Source organism: Vanessa atalanta, chromosome 21 (assembly GCF_905147765.1).
Source record: "Vanessa atalanta chromosome 21, ilVanAtal1.2, whole genome shotgun sequence".
NCBI classification, from domain to species: domain Eukaryota; kingdom Metazoa; phylum Arthropoda; class Insecta; order Lepidoptera; family Nymphalidae; genus Vanessa; species Vanessa atalanta.
In genome coordinates, this window is record NC_061891.1 from 3349347 (window position 1) to 3361967 (window position 12621).

Consider the following 12621-nt stretch of genomic DNA (forward strand, 5'->3'; position numbering starts at 1 on the left):
CGACACAATATTGAGTACAGTCAACAAAAAAAAGTTTGACAATATTAATAGTAATAGTTTTTTCACGCAGTGGGCGTTATGTGTGATTCCTATCCACTAAAACCACTGCGATGGCCGTCTTCACCGCGGGATGCAGAGACTATGAATGTCGAGACCAATTATTGTCACTTAATATAAATACTGTATTATTGTTAAGCAGGTTAACCAACTTAACAGCAAATGCATTCACGAGAAAGGTTGGCACTGGGCAGGGCACAAAATGCGGTGCGGTAATCGGAACCGAAAGATCACGATGACGAATCTATCTCATTCGCGCAATAAAAGTACCCTAATGCTGAGACATGATCTATTGGGATCATCGTCACATAATCTCGTACCAATATCAACGTCAGCCTTTATTACGACATATTTCATAGATCTACAACATTTTAGATATGGAATATCAAATCACGCCTCGTAAATATAGAAGTTACACACAAGTAGGTGAAGCATGAGATATCTGTCACATCATAACTCTGAAACTAATTTGATTACAGCTAATGTTTAAGTGATGTTACAAAAAAAGTCTTTAGTTATTTGAAGAGCCTGGCGTAGAAGCTTCCAAAGCTTCTTAACTAGCTAGGAGGCCGCTAATAGACTGACAAATTATTATTATGTTAACAATACCTCGAAGGGAACAATTAGCAAAGTTTAACATAATTAGCATAATTTTAAAGGCGTTTATTTACGTTTCAAACTGCGTATGGAGATGAGGTCGAAGCAATAACGACGTAGGAAACACACACATTCAAATATACTTGAAGTTTTAACCGGATGCGATGCACGCTGAATATTAAATAAAAATATTTTTGTAACTTTTAAAACAAATGTGTAAACATTTTTCCTACAACTTTAGAATAAATACGTCAGTAATGGGCCAATGAATTATTAATAAATCACTTTACGCGATATGCCCAAGGGTAGCGGGTTCAATGCCAGTTGTATCTTTAAAAGTATTTCAAATTTATTTTAATGTAATGTTAGCGTACAGCATTGAAAACAAGTTTAGTTTTTTATGAAATAAAAATAAATTATAAAGTAAAATGTACACAAATCAGTATTGAGCCATAAAAATAAACTTTTCAAATACATTCGATTTTCTCGTTTCATTGTTATTCTGTTTGCAATTGTTTTTCACCGACTTCAAAAATGAAGGAAGTTATTTGGTTCTGTCGATTCGGTTGTTTTTTAATACAACTTACATTTAAGACTTATTGTATTTAAAACTGAAATAAAAAAATTGAATACATTAAGGGGATATAAAACAATAATGAATCCAATTTTGAATTTAATAAATGCAATAAAAAATACTAAGTATTTTGTTACGGGACAATTCGCCGTGAGCAAACGGAAATACTTTAATTTTCTTTACTACAGAAAAAATATTTACATTTTGGTTGAACGTTGTCAAAGTATATAAATCAATATATATATATATACGTCTTATGAGCTGACATGACACTAGTACGTATGAACTCAATCAAACCTTATCTTAAATCCGTCGAAGCTATGCGACGGTGTCAGTCACAACAAACGAACAAAGTCAACTCATTACCCCAATTAGCTGACGTCATAAAGAGCAATGAAATATTCATCAATCTCAGTAAGAAAATTTATATACATATATGCATGTTACATGTTAAAGACTCGACTGATTTTAATAAAACTATTACATTTATATAGATCGTCGTGAAGAAGTATAGTTGCTAGCTAAAATGTGGCAATGGTTTTTTTTTATTTGTTTGTAAACTATTCGATACGACTCGTGCGAAAATATTCTCCGCGATCAAATGCTTATCTATTGCCGTGGCGATCGGTTGAACGGTACACGGGTTGGTGTGCGGCAGCGACATTTAGCGGCGATATACAACAATGGAGATAGAAAAACTTTCTCCGTGAAAAATACGGGCCGATTTCATGGCGATCGGTCGAACGGTGTCGAAGTCCATTATTCTCAAGAAGATATACTGACTTAAATTGTTCTATATATTAATAATTTAGTTTTCTTCTAAAATACGTCGGGCAAATAAGCTCTTATAAGAATTATTAACTATTCTTTAACACACCGATGCATCACCAACCTTGGTACTTAAGATGTTACGTCCCTTGTGCCTTTATTTAGCCATTAAACTAGCTAACAAAACAACAGTACTGAGTATTGCTGTTTGGCAGTAGAACATATGATATGTGGTACCTAAACAAGATGGGCTCGTATAAAGCCCTACCACTAAGTAAGACGGCAAGGGAGGAGGAATAGCTGTTAGCTACTCTACGTCCTTTTATGTATCCGTGAAATTATTATCAATGACGTGAAAGCGAAACATACAAATAAACACTCAAATTCGCCTTTAGAGTTCTTGTGTGTTTTTTTTTTTGTTTTTTTAACCGCTAATTTATTAAAAGAGTATAACATTCAAGTACAATTAACGGTTAGCGACTAGCGAGTTTAACATATGTATACCTTGACTTCTCACTCCGGGGTTCGCATAGTTATCACTGCGCGCTACCGAGGGCGGGTTACTGACCTGAGACAACGAGGCCGACCGAGTTGATCACTTAATTGTTCTATTTTTCGCAAACGTGGGCGGAGCGTCATACGAGAACTAAATAAAAACTTTTACAAACGTATATTAAAAAAAAGAACAACGAACCTCAGACGTTTCACTTCTCACTTGAATAGAGAAAGCATTTTCTTTTCACTTATTTTATTCGAATAGACTTTATACATGCTTTTGAATCGTCAAACGCTACCACCGGTTCGGAATGTGGAGAATCTACCGAGAAGAACGGGCAAGTAACTCAAATAGAAATAGGTCTTACAAGGGAATGCTTATCGCTACAAGAGATCAGTTAAAGCTACCATAGCGTGTGAATGGTACGACTTGGTAGTAACATTGACGTTGGTAGATATACATTACAAACATATACAAGAGATAAGATAAATACACTCAACATTAAAATATATATGCATATAAGCAAACAGATCATATTTAAATGTAGTTTTATTTTTTGTCCGAAAAAACTTCGTAAATTGGATTTAAATAAAAAAATATCATGAAACGAATTCATTATACAAGTACATATCATTAAGATAGGCGAAGCGAATAAACAGGAAACTCCGAAATTGAAGATTTAAGATTTATTAAAATGTTAACGATTAAAACATAAATTTCACATGCGAAAGTTAAAAATTAACAACTGATAAATAATTAATAATCTGTTGAAATATTAAAAAGTAGGTCGAAATCAACGTATCGACAGATGATATAAAAAATTAAGCTCTTTTGAAATAAAAAAACGATTGTACGTTGTGAGAGCCTCGGCTTTCACTACCCGTATACGAAGTGTTACGTACATATATAATATACTAATTGCCCATCCTGGCTTAACAAGACTAGAATAAACGAGTCCACGATCAGCTTAAGTTAAAAAAGTTAACAGAATCAACAACTAAACATTTTCTCGTAAGAAAGGGCCGTATGAGAGAATTTTGACGATAACCACTGAACAATTTAATCGTTACCAAAGCTGGCAGTGAATTTAAACGTAAAGTCGATATGACTGTTGCATCAGTAGAATCGAAGCGACACTGTTAATTTATTTAAATAATAATAACGTCAAATCGTTTTAAATTTCTTAGTTACGGATACTTAAAACAGTTACTGAGCTGTTCATTAAGATTCTTTAAAAACAGGCACGGCTAAAAAGAATATCTTATTAAAAAAGTGACATGTTATTTTTCTGACACACATTTACATACAATGTTTTTGTTAAAAAAATTCAACTAATTTCAAAACCAAACATTCCAACAACCAAACACTTTAAGAATTTATCAAAACACAAACATTTTGGATTATCTCAAAATATTCTAAAGGTACAATATTTATACCGAGACTTCTCACTTCAGTTAGGCTATTCCCTAACAAGAAACTCGAAACTCACCGCAGAACACGAGCGTGAAATGTCAGAATGTGATATACGAGATTGAGTGTAATAATTACAAAATTTGTAGGATACATGGATCAAAATGACGTATCACCATAAGTCTGTTGTCAACATTCCACGAGTGAGACACGAAGTGATTTCTTACAGGATCGCATTGCAGGGTTCGCATAGCACTACGTTTCATTTGCCTGTAATTACTCCGACTCACCCTCCAAACCGAACACAGAGCAATACAAAGTATTGATGCTTAGCGGTGGAACGTCTGATGAGTGGGCGGTACTTACCTAGACCTGCTCGTACGAAGCCCTACCGCTAGTTTATCATAATGATTTACGACAAACGCGTCAGGAAAAATATTACACGTACATTAGTACTACTGTAAAGTTTTATGCTACAATATTTTATCATCCTCACTTTATTTGACACACAATAATAAATTACGCACACACATAAACAAATAATGTATATATGTATACCAATTAATTAGGGCGCGTTTTTTTTAAAGGCCTAGCTGAATAATTTACTGAAGCAAAATACGTAAAACTCGTACATGACGATGCAGAGTTTCATCCGTTTTAAATTTAGTCCATTGACGTGACTAGCGTGAATTTCACGTTCTTGTCTAAAATAAGTCGAGTTTATTATTAATGATTTTTACAATTCTTATAATGTGCTTTTTAATTCATTATTTTATATTTTAATTTCTATTAGTATATAAATATTTATTGAAATTAATTTAGGTTAATTTGGTTTATATTTTTAAGGTCAAGGTTTCACCTTTAAATACACTTACTATTTGTGTTATAGTAGTTTAACCGACATCGTTTGTTTATTAGTATCCTAATTCAAATTATCAACACGAAAGTGAGTTTGATTATGTTATTTTGCATAAAATGGGATATGGAAAATCACATGGGGTACCTAAACACAAACCACGAAAGAAACGGCAGTCTAAACTTGTAAATATACAAGACAACCTTAAACAATGTAAGATTTGAAATGTCAAAGATAATCGTTTTATTAGAATCAAAGCATTCCTGATTCAGAGAAGCGTATTCGTCTTCGAGACAAAATTAGCATAGCGGGATAGACGACGAGAGCGGTTCGGTCGACGACAAGTACCTACACGCCAAATTACAAAACGAAGAACAAAGAACAATTATTAGATTTAGAGATCCCTTTATAACGAAACGACGTGTAATAATTGTAAAAAAAGTACGTGCACATATTGCGCGCTTGAGAAGTTCTACTGCTTGGGCATAAGAAATAATTTGTAATTGCGTGCAAATAATTAACTAAAATAAAATAATAATAAATGTTATTATAAAAATATTCTTTTTTTAAAGATGTTTAGTTTAAATTACAAAAGAGAAATTACTTTTGTCACATCTAAACGTAACATTGTATATTACATCTTATGTTAAGGTAATAAGAATATTTTTTAGTTCTGACAAGACATTATTTCCTCAAGCTGATTGCGTATAAATTTTATTATTATTATAAAAGTTTTAATATACTTAACATTCTTATAACTCACATACAATTTTCAGTAAGATTTTAAATGTCAAGCAAGTTCAATAGTAGCTTTAAATTTTTATTTGCTATGCTCGTCATTATAATTGATTCCCTTTCGTATCTCAATTCTCGTCGAGACGTTCTTTATTACTTTGAGAATGCATTTACGAACGTTTGTAACGAGATTGAATTGACTGCGAAGTTCCGGAGAAAGCGACTCTGATTAGCGTTTAAATATGCAACTTCTTAGCATTTCTTTAAAGAATACCAAGTCCAATTAAATCACTAGAAATTTATACTACTAACTGATGAGTATTTAGCTAAGCTTAATGTGTTACCAATATACATGAAAATTACACAAAAAATACAGAGTTTCGTTGAATGTTTCAGTATGTACTTTTAAAGTACAAGAAACTGTGCTTAGCAGATTTTAATCCGCTTTAAGTATTAAATTTTCAACACATATGAAACATTTTTAAGGAAGGTAATTAAATACTAATTAAATATTAAATTAAATGTTCGTTTCTTTTGTATATTTAATCCTGAATGGATCAAACATTTAAGACAACAATTTGATAGAGTTTGATATAGCCATGCAAAAGTGTTCACCAAAACAAATTAATGGAAGAATAAATTTTGCATAATTCAAACTAAGCCATCGATCGAAACTCTACTTTGACTGAGCCATTTTGAATGTGTCGAAGAAAATATAATAAATCGTATGTGACTTTTATAGTAAGCGAAGACATTGTCGCGAGGGATCGACGTAAATACGATATAAATCTGAGATCTTCGCGTCGTTGAGATATTGAGAATCAGTGACTGAATGTTGGAGATAAAGGGAACTGTACGTCGGATTGAATGATAGCACGATCGTCACAATTGTACTATTCAATTCTAAGTAGAGTTGAAATGAAAATTCAGCTGCTAGAACGTTCGGCGTATTCGACCTTTTGTTTTTATTGATTTGTAGTTATTATTATTAATGTGTGTACAGTTCCGTTTCTGTTAAAACACGTAAATACGATAGTTTGCTTGCCTGAACTTTACGGTCGTGTCGGAATTTCCGTTCCATCGGATTGAGAGATTGAGGGAACAAATAGTGCACCTGTTTTTTTGCATGTAGTAAGTAAGCGCAAATATAAATTTTGAATAAAAAATATTTTCAATTCAACTAGATTCTCCATAAGCACTTCCGGAAAGTCATGTTACAGTGATAAACTTTAGCTGCAGTTTCGTGCTGTAAATTTTTCCCGAATAAAAAATAGTCCCTGTCACTCTCCGGCCTGTATTCCATTTCTTCACCAAAAACTACCATTTTACCAAACTATTATTCCGTCGCTGTTAAAAAAAGGACCAGACCACTTTTCCGGACAAACGCATTTAAAAATCTTATATACTAATAGCGTAAGGCGATTATATGACGATGGCTACACATAAAAAATCAGTTATGGTCTCATTTTGAAGAGCTTCAGCCATATATGTAAATAATAAAGAGGTTTCTTGATTGAAATTTACTAAATTGTTATGATGTTATGGAAAAAGTTACTGGCCGGTTAGACTATAAAAAACGACAAATGAAAAACGCGTGAACCACTACGATATATGCCAAATGACTTGCAGCTTACAATAAAATTAATTCAAAATAAATTCTGTCATAGGTTTCCAAATTTCTAACAAATCTATTGAATAGACGCGAAGTTTCGCTGGCGACCCACTAGTGATAATTTATTCGTATAATTTTTTTTTTTTACATATGTATGTCATAATATAATAATAGTAACGACTACACGTGAACAAATTAACAATGCTCTGAATAAATTACAGTTAATACATTTATTTTCAAAGTAAACTTAACTTATAGTCGAACAACTATATCGTTTTATATATTTACAGTGAAAAATAAGAAACGAACAAATTTTCACAGGTCTGTTTGTACATATTATAAAGGACGCCTTGACGGTTTGACGGGACCAGTTTTTCCAAACCAAAACTATAACACTATTTTAGCGGATAAGAGAATAACCCGACAATGGGATACAGGGAGACACGTATCCGCCCGCATTAGAGTCAAGGGATACTGTAAGTATCTTGAAGGGTCGCAGTGCTCTCATTAGGAGGCAGGATGCAATCGAGTACCACTTTAAGAGTATTGTTAGGATTGGCTAATGCAAACACTCTACTAGGACTTTTGTATCAAGACGTTCCTTAATGCTTTGGAAAAGGTTTAGTTGTTAATACATTAACGATTAACAATGTTACGATGCTTGTCTTTCGTCTGTGTTAGTCTTTTGTACATTACATTATGTACATTAATTCATATTGTGAAAAACGTAAAATCTATAGACAAATAAACGACTGTATATTATTAAAAATAATAAATCAAAACATATTATATTACCTATCCAATAAAATTTTCGTAGATATTTTAAAATGATTTTCCAATTCTCTGTATAAAGCAATATAGAGATACTGTTTTAATAAACTTAAGAAAAAGTATAATTCCTGATAAGCAATGAGTTTTTAGAGAACAGATATACCTATACACTAGCAAAGTAACTTTTAGGTTAAAAAAATGACAAACTTATACGTTGAAGGGGCGCGAAGACGCGTATTATATAGTCAATTTCAATAGCAGGAGGAGTGACACGGTTTCAGTTGTTTAGATCTAAGTAAGGTGTATTCGGTATTTCTTACAGCATCATGAAAAAATGGCTATTTGATTGACATAATAGAATAAGGTTATTTTGGAACTTTGAAGGTGAAATTAAAGTGGATATAAATAGTTAAGCTGAGTCAAAAACTAATTTCATAGTTAATAACATAGCACGGCTATTAGTAAATCGGATGGAACTTTATAATATAAAATTTGTTTATCTTCGGTCTTCTTGCCATTGGAATATACTTTAGGCTATAAAAAACGTAAGGAATACTCGCAATTTATAATCGCTGAAGACGATTGATTACTTTTATGGCTCAATTGGGAAATAGTGCTGACGATGCAATCGTTCCGGAGAAATCGTAATGACATCTTAGAAACTCTTGCCAACTAATATTGCCCCTTTAGAGGCTAAGAGACTGTACTTATACTAAAAGAGTCATATTGGTCAAATTTAAAAAGAGCCTCATAGCTGATCTTTAAAAAAGGAAAATCTATATTTTGATTTATAAAAAACAAGTCGTAACAAATGTATATCTGTCGAATATACCTTTTCCCATCAACGCTATAAAGTAACAACAAAAGCACTAATAACATAAATAACTACGGAATAAAATATCCGAGACGTAAACGCTAAAGAAAGTTTTGTCCTATTGTTAAACCAATCCAATACCTTTAAAAGGTCTTCGAGACTTAAAGTATCGAATACTAAGAAACATCGATTTCATTGAACTATTCAAATGTTAAAAGGATCTCGTAGATTCCGTCCCTCGCATCCGTCCCACTGGCCTTTTTAATTTATCTTTGCCTACATTTCATGCTATAAGTGGGTCGAATGCTAATACAATTTACCTTGTATGATAAGGGTTTTATAAAGATTAAGACTCATAATGTCTTTTGATAAAAAATATTCTAGTGTTCTATAAGGTAATAAGACATTCGATGTCATGTATTGTATCGAAACTTTATTATGTGATACAGTGTTTAAAACAATACGAAGAGATATTAGAGTTAATTTGCTTGTCAATAATATCCCACTGCTGGGCGAACGTCTCCTCTACATTTCATTTAAGTTTTTGTAGCCTATTAAGTCATGATTTTTCTTCGTCTTCCATTTAATGCATAAACACGGGTAAAGTTTCATACGAAATTAATTAAGAAGTAAAATTAATTTAATAAAATTTAAAAATAATGTCATGGAACAGAAACAAGTTAAATCAATCGGAATACCGGTATATTCAGTTTATCTGATCATTATGTTGTAATTAATTTTTTAATATTCATCGATGAGAAATATTGATATCATTGTTTGGCTTTACTTCACTTGTTCCGTTCACTTGTTTTTTGTAATGGAATTAAAAAGTAAAAAATTAAAATATATTCGTAATCTTTTATAAAAAAAAAATTATCGTTATTAATTTCGTCTTCAATATTCAATTCGTGTATAATTACTTTCTTAAGATAATCAAAAGTTCGAATTCACCAGTTACAGGTCTATTTGCAAGTTACAAACAAACAAAAGACAATTTATGTTAAAAGGGTTAATTAGCGCAACAGAGTCGCTTTCATAACCTACACTTTCATTACAAAAGCGACATGAAAAACTGTGTCACCAGTTCCCAGCGACCTACAGCTCCAGGCGTTCCAAGGAGCCGTCTATTGTCCCTTGTTTTCTGAAAGTCAAGTGTTTATGCACCTTGCGCACGATGATGTATAAACAAGACGTACATATGCAGCTTCAACAAACAAACGTGGATGAAAAATGAGAAATTTAGACGCAGTTATTGCATCATCGTTTTAAAAAAAATCTGTGATCAAAGCGTCAATAGCCCAATGGTTTACGGGCATTAGCAATGTAAAAAAGTCTCAGGATCAATTCTCACTCCTTGGGCTATTGTCGTACCCAATCCTAACACAAGTGATAAGCTTAAAATAAGTGGAAAATACGAATATTAGTAACTCCTTAATTAATTAGGGGCATTGCCACTTTTCTTAAAAAAAAAAGTTAAACAATTTGGAATACCTTAATGTTAATTCACAGCGCATTTCGATATCCGTTAATCGTTAATTTTCATCGCAATCCATTTTGTTTTTAATTTCGCTCATTTCCTTGTAGATTTAAAGGTTTCCCATATACATTTTTCAAAAAAGAATTTATAGCCTCCTTTAATAATGGACGAGGATATAAATTATTTTGTGGGCCATTAGCGCGCTGAGATTCATTCTTTTAAACGGAATATTAAAACGCACCATTGGACACCCTATTACCGTTTCGCGGCAAAAACTCCATTGTGCGACGTCACCTAAGGGCGCCATTTCAATGACTGTGTCATGGCGGTCATGCTCGATTGAGCACGTTGTTTATATTCCATGCCATTCCGATAATAGCTTATGAGTATCCTTGTGGCAATACTTGCATTTTTAAAACGAGCTTAGAAGACCATGGGCCATGACTGTATAGCCTTCAATTGTTCGACTAATTTGTTATTGTTTTTGCGCGAAAAAAAAAAACAACAATTTTAATTACTTACTCTATAGCCGGAGATAATGTTAAATCAAATTAGTTTTTTAATTCGTTTGACTCTGTTTTTATCACAAAACATAGCCTTTAGTAATGCAGTTTAAAGATTTTTGATTACATTGATATCTTACGAACGTAATGTTTGAACGAAAATTACAGAACAATTTTGGTAGCTATAAAGGTCATATCTAAAATAAAAACTATATTGTTTATCTAGTAGCTAGCTTATGACCTCGCGTAACCCATCCCAGGGCACATAATTTAATGTATTTTTATATGTATTTCAAGCCGAAATGGTCCAGTTCTAAGCACGTTATCTACTAATTTGAACTGATGATTGGAGGTCAACCCCAGACAAGAACTGCAAATTTTCATGTGCATGTGTCTTGATTCACTGAAATCTGTCACATATTTATGTAAAAACGCGCTGGCTCAAGCTTCTAAGCCCAGCCTAAATGCTTTAGCCCATCAGTTGGCAATTTGCACTATTTTTTTCTTTTATACGTTTATAATTATTTAGCATGAGAGATGTAATAACGCCCGTACCTATAGTACGGGGGATTTAATGTAATAAATCTACCTTCGGGCCAGTTGTCGTAAACGTGAACTGCTATGTCGCCGGCTGAGTCCACCGGGCTAAACACGAACTCCTTTGTTTTGCCAGACACGAGGATTAATCGCAGGTTGATCTGAAACAAAGAAATATATTTTTGAAATACTAGAAGCACCATGATATTCAATATAAAATTATTAAATTTTCTTGATATATTATGAGATAAAGTCAAAACTTTTAGTAAAGGAAGTAATGTATATTCCTATCTAAGTGCATTTATATTTATTTGTAAGGCTTTAAAGAAATTCATAAAGAAAGAAGCCAGATAGGAATTATTTAACAATAACCATTTATACTGAAAAACAAATCATTTTCAAAATATATATATTTTTTACATGTGTGTGTGTTTAGTTTAAACATTAAAATAATATTTACTTTCTAATTAACTTGGTGGCAGGGTTTTGTGTAACCCCGTCTAGGTAGGTACCACCCACTCATCAGTCTACCGCCAAACAGCAATATTTAGTATCATTGTGTTCCGTTTTGAAAGATGAGTGAGCCAGTGTTAACTAACTACAGACCCAAGAGTCACGACATCTTAGTTCTCAAGGATGGTAGTAAAAAAGTCCGTATGAATTTGAAATGGCGACCTACTTAAGATCCACGCAATCTTCTATCCACTGTGCCATATCAGACTTGAGAAATCTACATATATAATATATTCCAACACTCCTTACATCCTAGTAAGCGCACCAGAATATACTGAAGATATTTACTATTCCTAGAGATTTTACAGGATCGAGTCTGTTGAAAGCTTCGCTTCGATCGCTGTAAGCCTGTTTGCTGAACCTCTCGCTACGTATCTTGATAGATATAATAATATTAAAAATATAATTTCACTATTTATAAATTTATTTCTAGTAATAAAAAATGTGTATAAGTAATAGTAAGATAATTATTCAATTACCTATAGTAGGCGACCAAATTTTTTTTTGCTGTTAATAATACTATTCAACTTTAAGAAGAAATATATATATATATATGTTAAAAAAAATGTAGTTACTAAAAAATATTTTTATAAAAATGAGATGATGCGACCCTGCCAGGATTCGAACCTGGAATCTTCTGATCCGTAGTCAGACGCGTTATCCGTTGCGCCACAGGGCCATGTAGCAATATGTCCAAATACTTTACTTATTTCCAAAAACAATATTACTTTAAAAATAACATTTACAACATTAAAATTATGCGCATGATTTTTTTTAAACTATTCAATAAAAACCCCGGATATTTTCCCTTATCTCTTTATACTTATATCATATTTATATAAGTATGACAAAATATGGAATGACAAAAACGTTGGAGGGATAGATAGTAATAAAAAAATAA

General features: G+C 32.4%; 1 protein-coding gene and 1 non-coding gene across 3 annotated transcripts in view; both read right to left on the minus strand.

Moving 5' to 3' along the window:
- Nucleotides 1-12621, minus strand: part of LOC125072335 (ubiquitin-like protein 3) — a 145825-nt gene that overhangs the window by 3654 nt on the left and 129550 nt on the right. For both annotated transcript variants that reach the window (XM_047682939.1, XM_047682940.1), the window contains exon 2: nt 11260-11368. In XM_047682939.1, coding sequence (XP_047538895.1) covers nt 11260-11368 — 109 coding nt within the window. The remainder of the gene's footprint in view (nt 1-11259; nt 11369-12621) is intronic.
- On the minus strand, nt 12327-12399 carry Trnar-acg. Its single transcript has one exon. It is a non-coding gene; the product is annotated as a tRNA-Arg (tRNA).